Source organism: Ostrinia furnacalis, unplaced genomic scaffold (genome assembly GCF_004193835.3).
Source record: "Ostrinia furnacalis isolate ACB-3 unplaced genomic scaffold, ASM419383v2 OfSCF5688, whole genome shotgun sequence".
Taxonomy (NCBI): Eukaryota; Metazoa; Arthropoda; class Insecta; order Lepidoptera; family Crambidae; genus Ostrinia; species Ostrinia furnacalis.
Genome location: NW_021135927.1, coordinates 1 through 19842, shown reverse-complemented (window position 1 = coordinate 19842; position 19842 = coordinate 1). Strand labels below are relative to the sequence as shown.

General features: G+C 37.7%; 1 protein-coding gene across 1 annotated transcript; it reads right to left on the bottom strand.

The window, feature by feature from the left end:
* Window positions 1-2037: 2037 nt before the first annotated feature.
* On the bottom strand, window positions 2038-14512 carry Vha55 (V-type proton ATPase subunit Vha55). Its single transcript, XM_028316396.1, has 11 exons — window positions 14336-14512; window positions 12847-12965; window positions 11714-11843; window positions 10923-11054; window positions 9481-9605; window positions 7431-7661; window positions 6718-6820; window positions 5589-5743; window positions 4597-4734; window positions 3332-3460; window positions 2038-2694 (listed from the first exon to the last, which is right to left on the bottom strand). The coding sequence occupies exons 1-11, from the start codon at window positions 14418-14420 to the stop codon at window positions 2557-2559; spliced, it is 1485 nt and encodes a 494-aa protein (XP_028172197.1). The 5' UTR covers window positions 14421-14512; the 3' UTR covers window positions 2038-2556.
* Between the last annotated feature and the right edge of the window lie 5330 nt (window positions 14513-19842).

Below are 19842 nucleotides of genomic sequence, written 5' to 3'. Positions count from 1 at the left end.
TAAGTTATATAATCCAATTGTTTGTTTTATTTTAGTGTAATTTTTCCGACTATTCCATTCAATCTTATAAAATCCAGTCTAAAAAATTCAGGTCTAATTGGGTATTTAAAAAGACATCATTCTGGTCTTTAAAAACTTAATTCATTTTAAATTACCTGTAAATTAAGATTTTTGGTTGCATTGTAATTGAAAAAAGTAGTTTGAGTTGACAAAATAGTGATGTCACAGGCTTTGCCATACAAAATCTATGGAAGTCTCGTTTTGACCGTTTTAAATTGGTGGTGTCAATTGGCAAACCCTATTGCACAGTAGGTATTATGAATAGTGAACGGATTTCGTATTTTTGTGGTGTTATAAAAATAAAAATATTGTAGGGTACGCTAGCAAATGCATAGTTCAATCCTTTCATCTCCCATCCTTTTCTAACATGTGCACCTTTGCTATAGCCGTCTTCGTCTACCTCCGCGGTCTACGAAAGTTGCAACCCATACGGCGGATATCATTCTCTTTCAATTTTGCGCCTACGCTGAGACAGACTCATCCTTATTATTTTGTGCCTAACCTATTTTATCGATTTTGTGCAAGGCAGCTGTGGAACATTGATTGTCAAGTGCTCGGATAAACTAATTTGTAACTGACAAGAACTAAGTGCCCGACGGAGATAATTATTGTTGGTAAGTGCACGTTTTCTTTCCAAATTTCATGTCGACATCTTAATTTTCTTCGTCCTAATTCGGATTGCAAGCTCTCACAACTTTATATTCTCATCTGCTCCCTTTCAATTTTGCCACCCTGGTGGTCAATGGCAACTATTTCGTTTCTGACAACTGCCCTCTTCGTAGATATAAGAACGTCTGCGTTATGTGCGTGTGGAGTTTGTTCAATTTTTTTGAAAATGTGTATTTAGTGAAGTTCGCAAAGATCTTTCAAGGCAAAGCTTACAATAAATGTAGCAGAAATAAAACAAGCCTTAACTTTCTATACTTTATTTCCATCGAAAACAACAGATTCCTAATTCATTTTAGTTAGAATTAGAAGTCTAGCTTTGGAGCGAACGTGGGTAACAGTAATTTTGGAATGTAACGGGCGTTACTTACTGGCTGAAATATCCATTATATTTACATAGATATTCATCTTTCAACTGCTCTACTTCAAGCGAGTAATATCACATTAAACTCTTAAATTTTCGATTACACAGATTTGAACACATCACAACATTTTGTGCACAAAATAATATAATATATTGCAAATATAATTGTATAAATTTTCAACGAGTCCAAAGCACCAAAAAAGAAAACTGCATCTATTCAAAAATATAATATCTCAATAATTTATCATTTCGGCATATCACACTATGGGAAATTATATACACGAGACGTTAACTTACACAGAAAACTTTAGAGACACGATTTAGTTTTATTTTTTTGTAAATTGATCGTAATACAGTAAATACACATTAACTATTAACAACTTACTATTATAATAAACAATATTTTATCTTACAAGGTACCGCGGGATAGTAATCAGCACATCTCAAACTTTTTGCAGCTTCGAAAGTGAGCTAGGTAATATGACACTAAATCAATTTGTAACATATTCATAAGAGTCTTAACTCTGATATGCAAAAACAAATAATATTGCGAATGCATATCAAAATCATTAATAAAACTTGTCATAACACAAATACTGCTAAAGTACGAATAACGTTACACATGATTACATTTCGATGACGCCAACTAATACATCAGCAGCGCCTACTAGTTGCAAAAGGGACTCTTAGCTGGTAAATATTGTCTTACAGTCCCATAAAACTACAAACAAAAGCCCTAATATGTATGACCAATACCCCAAAGGCAGTGACGTAGCGTGCCTGAATCAAAATTGACATTTATTTTTCTTAGGGCTGATTTTTCAATCGTCGGATAACTTTTATCTGAAGAATAAAGTTGTCATTTTGACATACTTTCCATACTGAAGCTGTCAATGTACCAAACTTATTCTTCAGTTAAAAGTTATCCAACGATTGAAAAATCGGCCCTTACACACGTATCATTGATACAGCTGCCAAGTTGGTAGTGGGACAACTTACAGAAAAATTACAGCAGCTACGCTCCTGCCAAAAGGGCAATAGTTTTGGGGCTAAACCTTGGCCTGCCCCAAGGGTTGATAGTGGGGCCACTTGACAAGTTTGGCCTGCCCCAAGGGTTGATAGTGGGGCCACTTGACAAGTGTGGCCTGCCCCAAGGGTTGATAGTGGGGCCACTTGACAAGTTTGGCCTGCCCCAAGGATTGATAGTGGGGCCACTTGACAAGTTTGGCCTGCCCCAAGGGTTGATGGTGGGGCCACTTGACAAGTTAGGAATACCCCAAGGGTCTACTTGTCAACTGGGGCTACTTGACAAGTTTGGCATGCCCCAAGGGTTGATACTGGGGATACTTGACAAGTTGGGCCTGCCCCAAGGGTTGATAGTGGGGCCACTTGACAAGTTAGGCATACCCCAAGGGTCGATGGTGGGGCTCGCCAAAAGTTTGAGAAGGCATGGGCCGCGTGGTGGTTTAGTGGCGCGAGTCTCGGGGATAGAACTCGGCGAGGATGGAAGCAGGGATACGCTTGAGCATCTCCTTGGGGAAGATACGGAGCAGTTGCCAGCCGATGTCGAGCGATTCGAAAACTGTGCGGTTCTCGTAGTTACCCTGGAAAGAAAGTGCAATGAATAATCATGCTTATTGCCCCGGAATATAGTTTACTTTGGAATTAATGTGTCAATTTTTGTTATTGTTGTGACTGGGGTAGCTTTTGTACTGTTAAAATGGGACCAAATTGCTGGAGAATCGACAAGTTGTACAATTAGATTTGTGACCTATCTCAATTAATACTTATAATTCAATGAATTTGTAGGGAATGTAGTTAGCCAAATTAATTCATTACTATAAAAAAGAAAACATTTTTGTATCGATTCACGAAAAATCCCGAGTGTAAAAGCCCGGTTTCTGTAATAACATTTTTGAGAGCTTGAGCACGCTCGCTCATACTCTACTTATGCACGAATTATTCATAATTGTTGTGTTTGGTCAGTTAGAGGTAAGATAGCCAGTTCCTCTGTGCCCGCTTCCACCTTCGGCCTTATCACTTATCATCAGGTGAGATAAAGGCCAAGAGCTTCCTCGTTGTTAATAAAAAGAATTGAGAAGAAGATGAGCATGCTCAAATATCTCAATTCAGACATCGTGCAACGTCTGAATATGAAACGAGAATCCTAAAAAACCTGCTTATCATGCATTTGTTCCAAAACAGCACCTACCACCAACAGCATAATTAAAATCCACGTACCTGCGTGATGAAGTTCTTCTCGAACTTGGTGAGGAACTCCAGGTACAGCAGGTCGTCGGGCGTCAGGGCTTCTTCGCCCACGACGGCCTTCATGGCCTGCACGTCCTTACCGATAGCGTAGCACGCGTACTGAGGATAGAGAGTGGATTAGAATCGGTCCAGCCACTTGGAAAATGGTGACAGACAGATGACAGATGGGTGCTATGGTATCTAAAACTAGTACTAAACAAAAGACAGACCTCTACACTAGTCATTGCCTGTCCTGTGGAGAAAGCAACGATTTACAGGTAGTATTAGTACGGCTAAACAGAAGTTCTACCTTCTTTTCTTATGTATTTTTTGTGTCAAATATTTTTTATATTCTATTATGATGATAATCGAATTCAAGGTATAATTGATTAAGCCTGCAAATTGTTTTGATTCGTCAAGCGGTTTTTACCGACCTTTTTTTATATTTGTCAAATATGAATTATTATTTTTCATCAAAGCATGTAAATTAGACCTATTAACCCTTCGCTAAATATGCTTGGGTTACGAGTAGGCCTGAGTTCGAACCAGGACTGCCCTTGAATCTCGAGTCAGCCAGTCCAACATCTTCGCCATTCGGCTATTGTCGCTTCAATCACTATTGGCAGAAATAAACCTCGCAGAGGTTTGGTTGCCAAACAATAAAATAAAATACATAGCACGGATTAGAAAGCTGAAGTGGCAATGGTCAGGGCGCATAGTACGCAAAACTGACGGTCGATGGGGCAACAAGGTTCAAGGCAAAGACGACCTCATAAAGGTATCATGAAGGTGTTGGATGCAGGCCGCTAACAACCGGGCAATATGGAAATAGGGATGTTTCCTGGGTAAAAAAGCAAGAGTTTTAATTAGTCCGTCAGTTAGCCTATCAAAAACTACTCGACACGTATTTTTCACTTTTTAAAACTAATGAAAATGTAAAGAGATAAAGCGTGCCAAAGTTTATTTATTTATTTATTGATAAAGGTACACCAACAGCAATACACACAAAGTTCTAAAGAAAAGGCCCGTGACGTCAGTGAGTGCGTAAAAGTGCAGCACTTTGTGACGGCGCGCGTAACTTCAACGCACTATAACTTTGTAATTATTTGTTTGATTGTCAATTCAAAATATACGTGTCCAATATTTTTTTATATTGAAATTGACGGACTAAAAAAATTTTTTAGGAAACTAGCCTATGTTCAGCTGTGGACGTCCTATGGCTGAAATGATGAAAATACAATAAAAAGTTGGCTTACCAGCTGGTTGGAGACGTCGGAGTGGTCCTTGCGGGTCATGCCTTCTCCGATGGCGGACTTCATGAGACGCGAGAGCGACGGCAGCACATTGACTGGTGGGTAGATCTGACGGTTATGCAGCTGACGGTCCACGTAGATCTGAGGGAAGAAGTTTTCGTTAGGATAATTTATAACAGGGATGTTATGGATAACCGTAACCGAAACATTCGGATATCCGAAATAAAAAAATCCGTAACCGAAACCGGTACTATAATATTATACCTATATCCGTAACCGTATCCATAACCGAAAATACATAATAATATCCATAACATCCTTACTTTACATATAATACGAATTAAAAAACTATTTGTTGAAATGCTCGCATCACTGAGTAATAGAGACATAAGTAAAACTTTTTAACATATTTGGATAACATATTATTTACTCTCTACCGCTCCACATTAGTCAAGATTTCTAAGCGTAACAATGATGCTCTTCTAAGGGCCCTCGTCCACGGCGACTTTTTGTCGCACACAGCATCGCTACTAACGCGCGTTAGTCGCATTTGCAACGCACTACAGAAGTGATGCCAACGCGGTACTAACGCGGCGCGACTACTACAGCAGCGCGACTGCATCGCTACAAAAAGTCGCCGTGGGCGAAGGCCCTAACACACAGTAAACAAAACACGTGACCAACTTGTTTATCTCTGACTCTTAGCACTCATATTAGCTTCAAATTTAAATTGATCACATCTAGTTCGTAACTTACGAACCACAAAGATAGAACAGTGGAAGTCCCTCACTTTGGCGCTTTTTACATTCAACAGTACAGCGACTAACTGATAACATACTGTTCCTTTTTATCAATTTAGGCCTCAACTTATAGTTCACCTTGCTTGACGAAAAAGGCTTGAGAAGATCTGTTCACGTTTCTTGCGATTTTACTCTAGTTTAATAACTCACAGCACGGCCGATTTTTCCACTTAGCGAACAAACACAATGACTCACCTGTCCCTCAGTGATGTACCCGGTCAAATCGGGAATAGGGTGGGTAATATCGTCGTTAGGCATGGTCAGGATGGGGATCTGAGTGATGGAGCCGTTACGGCCCTCCACACGCCCGGCGCGCTCGTAGATTGTGGCCAAATCCGTGTACATGTAACCTGGAAGGAGACATCATCATTACAAATCGTATGCCCATTTTCACCATCAATCCCTAATTTTTAAGTGACCCCTATGTTACACATAACAGGAATTTTGTTTTCATAGGGGTCACTTATTGATTGATTGATTGTGAAAACGGGCATTGGGCATTTGAAAACCAAAACAATTTTAGGAAACACTTTTAAAATGTTGTCCAAATCTTTCTTGGCAATGACTTTAGTTTCAATATTTACTTTAAACTTTTGTAGCTTTTACCAATCGAAAGTATCGCGTAAAATTATATTTCTTCTACCAATTCTTCTAAGTAACAATATGTTTTTTGATTTGCCTTCGTAAGTTACTATTACTGAACAATATCATAAAAAGTATGTCAATAGATTGCTCAATTATTTAACCTTCACTATGACAAGACGCGAAAGTTGGTGATGATTAGATTTTTGTTGCTTTTCGAAACAAAATCACTGGATGGATTTTAAGAAAACTACAATGTTGCAGTTCAAAATAGCACACAGACTCATTTGTTAGTTCAAGTTACTTTTTTCATCCACATCTATGTGGATAAACACTACGTCAAGTATAATCTGAATGTATGCTCTAGTGTGGCACCTTAATTTCAAACTCCTATGTTCTTCTGCTTAATTTCGTTGCGGATCCAATGACAGTTGAACTTTCTCCCGGGACAAACTTGACCTTCACTGGTTCACACTTCACTTCACGGGTTTTTGTGGCGGTCAAGCTGTAGATCCCGGCTACACAGGAGTTGCAGTGGTGGGAACGAGAGGTGGGAATAGTCCCGTTTATTATATTATAATAATATGTTCAACGTGTGTACATGCATTTTCTAAGCGGCTGGACCGATTCTAATTTCTAACAAACTTGACCTTGCTTGGGTTTTTACGGCGGTCAAGCTGTAGATCCTGGCTACCCAGGAGTTGCAGCGGTGGGAATAGTCCCGTATTCAGTGGGAACAAACCTGGGAAACCACGTCGCCCGGGCACCTCCTCGCGAGCGGCCGACACCTCACGCAATGCCTCGGCGTACGACGACATGTCCGTCAAGATTACCAGCACGTGTTTCTGTGGACATACAAACACATTTTATTGTAATACTATGCTACCATGGATAACTCAGTTTGCATGTGTTATTATGTTGTTTAAATGTGGTGGTATGGAGCACAACTTTTTACATTTTTAATAGAAAGAAAAATAAGTTGGAAATAGCACACGTGACATTAACGGAACAGTTTGCCCTCAGTGGCGATAGAACACAAGTTCATCAACAAAAAGGTGTTTAAGTATAAAAAGTAGCGCTATTTTAGGTGAACTCAAATTGGACTTTGCAAGAAGAATCTAATTAGAACTGATATGGCGTCATATCACATCAATGGTACTTTAGGCCCGATTTCCACCAAGGCAGAGCGGAGAAGTGAATTGAATAACCAATCAGATTTCATTATTTCCACTTCTCGTCTACGCTCCGCGCCGCGCCACCGCGCCGCTGTCAAATTCTATAGAAAATTTCGTCCACCTGAAATTCTCTGCTTCGATGGAAACCGGGTCACCTTTCTTCTTTTTATTTGAAACTGTCCTCTCCCCCCGCGCTTTAAAGTATATATTTCTAAGGCAGATGGAAATTCACGCTGGCGAAAACGCAACCTAAAGCTAAATAAATATGTTAAAAACTCACCTCGCACTGGTAAGCCAAGAACTCGGCAGCGGTCAGAGCCAGACGGGGCGTGATGATTCTCTCAATAGTGGGATCGTTGGCCAAGTTCAAGAACAGACACACGTTCTCCATAGAGCCGTTCTCTTCGAAGTCCTGCTTGAAGAACCGGGCGGTTTCCATGTTGACACCCATAGCGGCAAACACGATGGCGAAGTTGTCCTCGTGGTCGTCTAGCACTGATTTGCCGGGGACCTGGTGAAATATGAAATTTATGAGTTTTAAGGCGTAAGCCATAGGGTTTATATTATCAAAGCCAGTTTGAAGTTGTCCTCATAGTTGCCTAGCACTGATTTGTCGGAGACCTAGTGGTAATGGTATGGAATTATGAGTCTTATGGCGTTAACAACAAAGTCAATATGGATGTTTCCTGGGTAAAAAAGCGCGATTTAGCTTATCAAAAACTACTCAACACCTATTTTTCACTTTTTAAAACTAATGAAAATGTAAAGAGATAACGTACCAAAGTTCTAAAGAAAAGGCCCGTGACGTCAGTGAGTGCGTAAAATTGCAGCACTTTGTGACGTCGCGCGGAACTTCAACGCACTATAACTTTGTAATTATTTGTTTGATTGACAATTAAAAATATACGTGTGCAAATACTAAAATTGACAAACTAAAAAAATTTTTTTAGGAAACTAGCCTATTACACTGGTCAACAAAAAAAATTTTTTTTTTTGCGCATGTATTTTACTTATTATATTCTGATTATATAAGCAAATTTATATAAAAAAGTGCGATTACAAATCGAAAATATTTGCTTTTTAAAGAGTTATAGCGATTTGAATTTTCCATCTTCATAGTAAAATGTCTCTAAAGATGCACGTCACATTCTCATTGGGATATATTTATAGATAATTATGGGGGCTTATTCGCAAGAACAAGGGGCACGCTTTCATCAAAATATAGTGGGATTTGAGAGACGACGTTACCAAGGCCAGTAAACTGAAAGCATGATAGGGTTAGATTTTTATGAGAAAAATCTTGGAACATGACATTAAATTAGAACTTTTCATTTTTAATAAATATTTGGACTCTATTTTAAATTTTCTCTTGTGAGAATGAATCTTAAATGGATGCTTGGTATGTTTTAATAATTAGAAAGAATTAAAGAAAGATAGAAAAAAAATATTTGGCAACAAATTAAATCATCTCTATGTTCATGTTTCATACATTCCTTGATATGATTTTTTCTATTTTTTACACATAAAAGCAAATTCAGAACAATTTTTTGTTGTTATTCTTATTTCTAGGTATTAAAGCAATAAAAATAAGCTATGCATAACCCGTGCGCAAAAATGCTGTAGACAGTTGTTATTTATGCATCAGTATATAACATGTTTGTAACTTTAATGCTTCGAATGTGGTTTTTAAAAAGACTGGTTTTCAGAAATGTCCCAACAATGTTGTAGTACTTGAAGGCTCTTCAATGTCTCTAAATGTTAGTCCTTGAAGACTTCCTTTTTTTTAACTACGCGTATTTTATACGGAAAACGGTGCATACGTGAATTTTTCGCAATCTGAAGTCCGAAAGCATACGATGAACCATTCGAAAGCAATTAGAGATGCATATTCTTCACTTTTGTTCGATGGCGCAGTTACACTATGCGCGAAATTGATAAGTGTAAACACGCCCGAGTTCGTTTCCCGTTGCCTATACTTCCGTGCGCGTGTTCGTCATGAGGATTCTATAGCTAGGCCCTAGTCAGTATTTCGTTGAAGTATGTGACCGACATACCTCGCAGAATTGCTAAAATCAAGTGGCAGTGGGCGGGGCACATAGCTCGTAGAGACAATGGCCGTTGGGACAGGAAAGTTCTCGAGTGGCGACCACGGGCTGGAAGACGTAGCGTGGGCAGGCCTCCTACTAGATGGACCGACGATCTGGTGAAGGTCGCGGGAAGAGTCTGGATGCGGGCAGCGCAGGACCGTTCATTGTGGAAAACCATTGTGTGCCTTTGTCCAGCAGTGGACGTCATTTGGCTGAAACGAACGAACGAACGATGAAACTTACCTTGACAAGACCGGCCTGTCTACAGATTTGGGCGGCGATTTCGTTGTGCGGCAGACCGGCGGCGGAGAAGATGGGAATCTTCTGCCCACGGGCGATGGAGTTCATCACGTCGATAGCAGAGATACCTGGACAGAAGTTAGAATGAAAGAAAGAAAGAAAAATATACTTACGAGCAAAAGTATGGAATCACCATCTTGTGTTTTGTTCCCAACGATCTGAAGAACTGAATGACTATTTATGTATCTATGGTATCAAGTTAAAGTTTGTAATGTAGCTTTTAAACTGGTACCATTTTTAATTTAATCTTCATAGTCGTTTAGCTACAAAGATTACTCAAAACGAATGGGGTGATTCCATACTTTTGCTCGCGAGTGTAGTTTATTTGGTTACAATTTAAATAATATACATAATTTATTGAACCAAAATGGCTCCTACTCAGCTTGTACAAGGATAAGTTTCCTCCAAAGCGGAGAGGAGACGAGAGGAGAATAAGGCCCGGTTTCTTCCTAAGCAAAGGTGAGATGTATATTGTATAATCAGAAGGCCTAGTATGCGCGAAACGATGAACTTTTATCGAGGCATTTTATTGATTTTACACTATAAGCCCATTTGTCGTCTAAAGTCATCGAAAAGATTTTGTTTTCCACGGTGCGCATTGATACCAGTTGGTCTAGGAATTTAAGAAATAAATTTTATAAAATCCGATTTGTATTAAAATTAAAATAATTAAAATGAAGATATAAATTTTCTGACTTCACCATACCATTTATATGTCCATGTTAACATGGGCTAGTGTCGGCTCATATACCCATTTACCTAACACCCTGTACTTTATCGACGGCAAAATGTATGGGTAAAATCGATAAAATGGCGTGATAACCGCTTATATCGGCGCGCATCATAGACCTACTGGCAGATTTTTTTATTTCCACATAAACTCTCCTCTCGGCTTTGGTAGAAATAACCTACCAACTTAGCAGCACATCTCTCGTCTCTTGTAGCAACCTGGATTTACTACAGTATAGAATATTTAAGCCTGCCTGATAGTGTGTCGGAATCAAAATTAATCTATGCTGTACTCCGACATTAGCGTATTTTTTTTTTTACAATTGGATTTGACTATAACACCAATCTTATTGATCGCGTTTTTAGTGTGTATTTATTTATTGGGTTAATATAATAAATTCAGGACCAATACCCGCGGGATATTATGTAAGAAAGTAAGGTTATCCTCAAGAAGTTCAAAGTTAGAGCGCTTTCACATTTTGGCGATTTAGCAGCGCGACAAACGCGCGACGGACGCGCTACCAAAAATTTCATACTATGTGACAGCGGATGCATGCCTTCACATTATAAAAACGCCGCTGCGGCGCTGCAGTCGCGCTACTAACGCTCTTAAGGTTACTACTTCGAAAGTTCCTAAAAATATTTTCGATACATACCAGTCTGGATCATCTCCTCTGGGTAGATACGGGACCAGGGGTTGATGGGCTGACCCTGAATGTCTAGGTAGTCCTCAGCCAGGATCGGGGGGCCTTTGTCGATGGGCTTGCCGGAGCCGTTGAATACACGACCTAAACACGTAGATAATAAGAGTTAAAATGCTGGATGCAGGCAGCTATCAACCGAGCGATATGGAAATCATTGGGGGAGGCCTATGTTCAGCAGTGGACGTCCTGTGGCTGAAATGATGGTGATGATGAAGAATTAAAATGTAACTGGACTGGAATAGAACATTACTTGAAACTTGTAAAAACCGTATGGCGTGTTTTCATTAGATAGTGCTGCTGCAAGCTAAGACTTTCATAAATCTTCCACCATCCCCAAAGTAAGCACTTGGGCAAAAAGGGATAGACCAGTATTGTTGTACTATCGACAGGACATCAATTTTATCAATCGATAATTTAAATGGGGAAAAATTCAAACTGTTTATTGCATGTCACATTACAGTTTGAAAATTACAAAATAGCCAATTAATCGATACTTTTGTTTACCAAGGCATTTCGATCGATCGATTTATAATCGATTTTATTTTTGCAAAATAATCGATTTAATCGCTACTATTAATAATAATATGCATTTGATAAATCGCTTGTTCGGCAGCCCGATGATGATAATGACGCTTATTCTGAAGAAGATCCAGTGCGGCGAAATCTGTTCCGTAAATAAGAAAACCCTTGTAAAATAAGAAAATAGTGACAAGAAACCTTGTAAAAACTAAAAAATCACATACCCAACATGTCCTCGGACACAGGTGTGCGCAGGATGTCTCCGGTGAACTCGCAGAGTGTGTTCTTGGCGTCGATGCCCGACGTGCCCTCGAACACCTGGACCACGGCCTTGGAGCCGCTGACTTCCAGCACCTGTCACGGATAAGTGTTGAGACTTAACACTAGAGTACACGCGCGGACTACTATAGTAGACCAGGGTAACACTTTTCGCTATAACTTTTTGAAAACCTGCGCCAGAGAGCTGGCATTCCAGGAAAGCCTCTTTGACTAAATTGTCAATAAGCCAGTATAACTTGGGTCACTAGGCGTCTACGCACTTTTCTAAAACTGGCCGTCAAAACTGCGGGTCTACTCAAAAGCCCGAAATCAATCACGAAAAAAATTATGGAAGACTTGCAAAAAATGGATTTACCCCATGTACCAGGCAGTAGAAAGTCTTTTCTTTTTGCTAACATGGATCTCAGAGTGCAATTTTGGTCCAAAAAATTTACAACTTTTTAATCTGTTTATAATGTTTTATCCCAAATAGTTATACAAAGAAACTTTCATTACAAAAGAACTGTAATGAACACTTTTATCATTTACATTATAATTATAATTCATAAATTGTTTACAAACTGATTTACAGTGATTTTAAATTGGCTTACTTAGAGTAGGCCGCGCGTGTATTGGTGTAAAAAAAGGGGCGCGTGTACTGCAGTGTTAATGCTACTTGGCTCAGGCGTAGCTTCATAAACGCGTATTCCTCATTTCACACTTGCTTGCAGCTTACATACAAGGTGAAAAAGATCAGCCCCTAGAGCTAGACTATAAGCAAATCTGTTCTGCGATGCTGTCATGCAGAGTGGATTCCCATTAAAAGCATCAACTCATCTGTTCTGAATATGTTAAGTAACATGATATTGAAAAACTGGTTACTGATCCTAAAAGTGCTTCATCTCTATCGAACGGTATAAATAAATAGGTCCCTATTTCAGAAACCAGGATAAAAACTATCCTATATCCTTTCCCAGGACTCAAACATCCTCTATATCAAATTTCATCAAAATTGGTACAGTGGTTTAGGCATGAAAGCATGACAGACAGAGTTACTTTCACGTTTATAATATTAGTAGGGATTAGAGTTGTAACTAACCTGACCCGATCGGAGGGTTCCATCGGCAAGCCTCAGCTGGACGATCTCTGAGAACTTGGGGAACTTCACCTCGTCGAGGATGACCAGCGGCCCGTTCACACCCGACACCGTCTTGTAAGCTGATTATGAAAAAACAGTTTCGTTAAACCTTCGAATTTTGGAAAATAAGAAAGATGAATAGAATAAAACAATCTTCTTTGTATTTGTATAATAAAGAAGGAATTGGAGAATTTAATATTATAGAAACCATTTTTGTATTAAATACATACATCTGTGGCCAGTGCCTCTGTATACATTACAAGTCTATGGTTATTAGTTTTTTTTTATTAACATGAAAATTAAATAATTAGTATTTTTTTCAATTTTACTATGAAACATTAATTTGTAGTTATTTCACTAGCAATGAGAATTCACTAGTTGCTTTTTCTATCCAAAATTAAAGCTTTGATCATTAATTAATTGTCAATTTATTTGCAGTTTACAATTTCTCACATGACAACTATTGCAAAGAAGACAAAGAAAAAATTATTATTTAAAAAGAAGCATCAAAATGGGCAACTAAAATTATATCTATTATTTGATTTTAAAACCAAAGGAAACAACACAATTAGTCTCAATTACCACAGAATATCTTGTTAGATAATAAAATATTATTGATAGACAAATGTTCATAAACAAAGATGAAGCATAGTCAAATTATATAATTTAATATTATAATGATACAAAATTACAACTTAGAATTTTTGTCACATGACAACATGAAAACAGCTGATTTGTGACATCACAGTTAAACAATCAAATGATTGAAATGGCTTATCTTTTACAAAGATTAACTTTTCCCATTGGCTTATGTGACTGTGACATCATGGGAGGAATTTAGGCTCCATTGAATGAAAAAATATAACTTAGCATTATGATGATCTGTCTGTCTGTCTCTAAAAGGACATTATTATGTAATAATACTTGTATGAAGGATGAGCATTTATACCAATGTCCATGTATAAAAGAAACCTATTTAAATTAATGGGAGTATCATGGAAAAATTCGGAACATGAACGCAATACGGCTAGGCCATTATCACATAGGTGCACACCTATCTATAGTTCATAGAGCTAAACCTTGTAGAAATTAGTTCAAACGGTAAAAATAGGGACAAATTAGGCGTAATTGAAATTTTATTACTGGAGAATCTACAGGAGTGCCTCAAGAATGGAAATATCTCAATATTATGGGGTGAATTAGTTTTGATATCTAGTTTTTTTGGAACATCGGTAGATAGGACGTGAACGATTATCGAATGGGACCATCATGAATCCAACTGATACTCATGAAATAGCAAATTTGTATGCTTGAGAATCAGAAATTTATGCAAGCGGAAAGAAAAACAAACAGGAGTAAGGAGTAACATGAAAACCGCAGCAAAATCGATACTCATTGACAAGCGTATGACGTTACATCTCGTAGAACAATAATTTCAGGCTGTACTTACTCAGACGGGGCTGGGATATGAAGTCCCTAGACACTGCAAGGACATGCTCCTTGTTAGCCTGTGTAGCTGAGAGGGTTTTTGCCATTTTACAGTTTTCACTTTTTGGCAGCCCGTTCAATAAAATACCAAACTGCGCTGCCCTCCTCGCCCGAAAACTGACGAATGGATGTATTGTCTATGCTCCTTCACGTGCCGTCACGTGACCTATCACAAGGCAAATGTTGCCAATTTCTAATAAATTTCCTTAGATATTGAAGAAAAATGTTTATGAATTGATTTTGAATGTTATTCATTCTAAAAATTTCAAAGAATGATAGTTTCACATCCTAATTCCTAAATAATATTCACATCCTAATATAATACAAGAAGGCTATTGACATTCGCATTCTGATATAGCCGCAGAATCGCTAAAATCAAGTAGTAGTGGGCGGGTGGGGCCGGGGCACATAGCGCTCGCAGAGCTAATGGCCGCTGGGGCAGAAAAGTTCTCGAGTAGTTTACTTCTAACAATAAGGTATAGCTGAGGCAGATGCACTCTGCCTAGGCTACAAGACATTGCTAGGAAGATCATTTCGATGTACACGCAATACCTACCTGTTATTTAGTTTTTCTGAGTTAAACTTACGTACCTACATATCTATTCGCCGTTCCCATGGGCGGGCCAGCTGCTGCAGGAAAGGACAGCTGCTCCTTCCTGGAAATCTATTTAATCTTAGCCTAGAAGCTGGGTATGACTCCCCCGCCCCCCTCCTCTCCCCAGGTCATAAGCTGGGCATGACTTCCCCCTCGGCCAGAAGTTGGGTATGATTTACCCCCTTACCCCCCCATGCCAGAAACTGGGTATGACTTGAACTTAATATCTTCGTAAGTAATGGTCCGATTTGGATAATTCAAAAAGATATATCTTTCTTATGTCTTAAAGATTAACGTAGATACTAGTTTTATTGAATTTTCTACAACAGTACTGATCCTCATTGTGGAAATCCTTGGGGGAGGCCTATGTCCAGCAGTTGTTGTTATTTGGCTGAAACGAACTATTGACATTCGTATTCGTTAACCGCCTCTGTGGTCTAGTGGTAAGGCCACCTGCTTTAGACGCAGAGGTCCCGGATTCGATTCCCAGTGGGGGCAGATTTTTCCGTTTGGTTTTGTTGGTGGTAGGGCTTGTTCTAAGTCCGCCTGGCTAGCTACCACCATCTTACCTAAGTCTGTCGCCATAACATGTGTTCAGGCAGTTAAGAGATAAGATAGCCAGTTCCTCCGTGGTTGAGGATTCCGGGTGAAGCTCGCTTCCACCTTCGACCTGATCGTCACTTACCATCAGGTGATACAGGTCAAGAGCTTCCTCGTAAAGTAAAAAAATAAAGTAAAAAAAACTTGCATGAAGCTAAATATAGGAAAAAGAGGTGTATAATTAATTATACAATTGCTGCATTCAGCGAATAAACAAAGTTATAGCAATAAATAAAATAGGTATTGTAAATATAGCCTGACCAGGAACATAAAAACCCTGGCATAAAGGCGCGTCAATTGCATTTGATAGTGCAACACTGAGTACAGTCGTACATGTGTTAAATTAATAGGCTAAATTTATGTATCGGGATTCAGGATTACGGGCTAATTTGATATTTTCATAAATTAACGAATAAATATCAACTCAAAAGGTAACCTGGTTTAAATAAATTAAATGAAACCATCAATCGAGCTAGTAGGATTTATTTTATTATTCATCAATAATCAAATTCAGAACTTGAATATTCAACTGCAATGTCTGCTCATGAACGCTTCAAACTCGGTACTTCTTTCCCAATTCCATAAAATTCAAAACTTAGAAAGTGACAAAAAACTTTAAAATAGGTAGTTGAAACAGACTTCAGCTAATTTTCATAGTGGACTGTACTATACGATAAACATGTCAGTCAATTTGACAACCTTTGTCGGAAACATTATTCAATGAAAATATTGTCCGAACCCTTAGTATTTCTCTTCGACAAATACATTAACACATTGTGAACCACTTTTCTTTCACGACTATAAAAATATTTTAGCAATTTAATTCACAAAATCAATTGCACACATTTAAAATAAAGTTTGTTTACACTTTGACAACAATAGACTGACATGCAAGGTGACATGTCAATGAAGTTTTCAGTTATTGTTGCCATTAAAAGAAATTAGTACCATTAGTTTTCCACAACATGGCGAGGGTTTTTATGTTCCTGGTCAGGCTATACTGCACTATTGCAAATGCCCTGATCACGGAGTGCATGGATGCAACAGTACTGAAATATCAAAGGCTTGTAAATAACGTAAATGCAGCAATCCCGTTTAAAATATCATTCAAACCTTTATATAGATTAAAGAAATTCTGTTTTTAAATAAAAATAACCATTGAGCATTGAACAAGTTAAAGATTGGAAGGTTTGCATTGAATACTCCAAAATACCGATTTCAATGGAATTTTACATAAAGTAGCAACATTTTTAATCATTCATCCTTCCTTTGTTGCCAGGCTTGTCAAATTGATTGTCTATGCCCTTAAAATAACGATATTCAATGTGATTATACCGATATTTTACTGTTACAAATAACGCTATTCCGTTATGGGTCAAAGAAATGTCACATCGACAGTAACTGTCAAAAGACAATTATAGTGATGTCCATAAAATAACTCATTACTTACTGAAAGTACTAGCAAGTACTACAATGTGGAATAGCAAGCTATTTCAGTACTAATATTTTTTTATTACCAGATGGTGAACAAGAAAACTCTATAGTATCATAAAATAAATTATGATTCAATACTCAGGGAATCAATAAATAAATAAAATAATAATCACAGTTTTGGGGAATAGTCAAAATGTTTAATAAAGTATGCCACAAACTCTTATAGTCCAGAAATCCAGATAAAGAATTACCTTAAAAAAAGGAAAATTGAAAATAAATAAAACAAAAGTGCACGAACTATACCTACCTAGCTCGCACCTATTGTATACTTTGTTTTGTAAATGTATATTTTTCTCTCATGAGGCTGACAAAGGTGACTGAAACTGAAACTGACTCAACATAAAAATAGAATTTGAATAATAAGTCATGCATGATCGAAATAAAGTTCGAGTTTAAATGAGCGTCATGCCGTCGTCCATAATTAATTAATCTTTACCGGAAACAGTTTCTAGGTAAAATATTTTATGCTAAGCTAGGATAGGCGCAATGGTAAGAGCGATAGGTATGTAAATAACCTTATCGTCTAAAATCGAAAAAATGCTTAAATTATGTTGTTATATAATATTTAAAACTATCATGTTGCATTTTCACTATAAAATTATCACTTCACGGGATTTATTGCAACAATAATTCTATATTTTAACGGTAAATAAGATATTTACCCTCCCGACGTTTCGGCTCGGTTGCAGTTTGCACGAGTCATGGTCGCGGGCAGACTGAAGAGAAGCGGCGTCGTCTGCTCCGGCGCGATGAGTTTTCTTCACCCACCCGCATTTGCACAATATTTTCGTCAGTGGTACAGTCAGCCCGACAAACTACACTAACAGTGTCCGGGTTTCTCTGAGACGGCCTAGAAGAACGCGATTTGCGATGTGGAATCCGGTGATAACGAAGACCATGACTCGTGCAACCGAGCCAAAACGTCGGGAGGGTAAATATCTTATTTACCGTTAAAATAGATATTGTTGCAATAAATCCCGTGAAGTGATAATTTTATGTTGTTATAATTTGGCACGTAGACTTTGCCCTGCAAAATTAATCTTTCTATTTTTAAAACTCAAAAATAAATTGTTTATTTATTTATTTATTTATTAATGCAAAACACTTGTAAGCTTACAGAGCAGGTCCAAAGCGCTTACAAGCTTAAAAATAAAATAAACATATCATACACTTGTTACTGGACTAAAAAAGCGGAATCAAAATACAGTGGTATTATTTTGATTCCACTTCGCCTTAATTTGTCATAAGTATTTAAATGTGTATCTTTCATGAAAGTTTTTTGTTTTTCCTAATACATACTAAAAATAGCTTCGGTTGTAATACTTGTAATCAATGATGATATTTATAAATCACTATTATAAAAAATCACACAACAAGCCGATACTCACTCAATACTATTGAAAAATCATTAGGGAGCATAGCTTGGTTAGTAGCATCACTAGTTCGGTTTCGAAGCCGGCGCGAAGTGGGCGGGTTGTTTATCGTATTTTTATTCCTAAAAATCTTAGATTAAAAATAAAACAAATCAAATATTCCAAATCACTATCGCGCCCGGTTTTATGGACTAACTGGGTGTGTTCGATAAGTGGTCGTATTTTGTAATTTGTTCGGAATTCGGTTTTGCCGACAATCGTTACCAAAATGTCTGTGATGGGCAAAGTCGTCCCTCATGTTTCTAGCCGTAATTTTAGTAGAATAAGTGCCGCGCTGTGCTCTGCGAAAGCGAATAGAACGTACTTTACGTACACCCAGGAGTTGTCGCAGCCCCTCGACAGGAAGCCTGAGTTCGTGACTGCTAAGGAAGCCTTTGAGAAATGTTTGAAATCTGGTGAGTACCTACCTTGCAACACGTCACGTAGGTAATATTTACAATTACATTTCTTGCCTACGCTCAATAAACTGTAACATACCAAATTCCATGGCCTTTAGTACACGTTTCAAATCATAGCCTGTGTTTAGTCTTCCTATTTTATTCGTAACTGTAATCTCATTTGCATAAATAATTTAAGTGTAAACTAGTTTTAAATTTGAGTATTCACATTACGTATTCACGAGGTAGTGTTTGAAATGCGCCACTGTAAAATTGATAGGATGCTACGGGCTATTATAAATGATTACATTGGCAATCATAGTCATTATATGCACATGGCCCTAATTCTGTACACAATAGGGTTCAGAATGTGAACCACACATGTTCTTTGTTGGACATAAAGGTACAATATCCGTACCGCGCGGGAATAACTTGACATGTCATTTTTGCGTACTTTTCAGGGGAGCGATTTTAAAGTTTAGAGTTCTCTGGTAAATCGGAATTAATGATAATTGATATTTTTATGATTGAAATAAGCTAATTTCATGCGTATCTTTCGATTGGCGTAAGAATTTGATTAAATTATCTTCTTAATCTATTAAAAAAAAGACTTGTCAAGTTGTGTACCGACGACTTGTCAAGTTATTCACCAAAGAAAAACAAACATTTATGGTGTAAAAATTGGATTTAAGTTAATTATTTTGAATGAAGTTTAAGTAAAAAAACAAAACAATAAAAAAAACACATTTTTATCACTTTTGCAATGAAATAGTAACAAATTTATTAGAAAAATCAAATATAATCGCAGATTATGATTGCTTTTGATCAGATAATTGTACGTTTACTTAAAATTAAAAAAAAAGACAAATAAAAGAACAAAAGCCATGCTTCATAACAAGCACAATTAATTTTAATTATTTTAGGCTTACCATTAGGCTTAAAATAATAAAAATTAACTGGATATATTTTT

Coding starts and splice junctions, on each gene's coding strand:
- Vha55 (XM_028316396.1), bottom strand. CDS start 14,420: ATGGCAAAAACCCTCTCAGCTACACAGGCTAACAAGGAGCATGTCCTT. Junction 3,461..4,596: donor CCGACGTCTCCAACCAGCTG/GTAAGCCAACTT, acceptor CTCTATCCTCAG/TACGCGTGCTACGCTATCGG. Junction 2,695..3,331: donor AGAAGAACTTCATCACGCAG/GTACGTGGATTT, acceptor CTTTCTTTCCAG/GGTAACTACGAGAACCGCAC.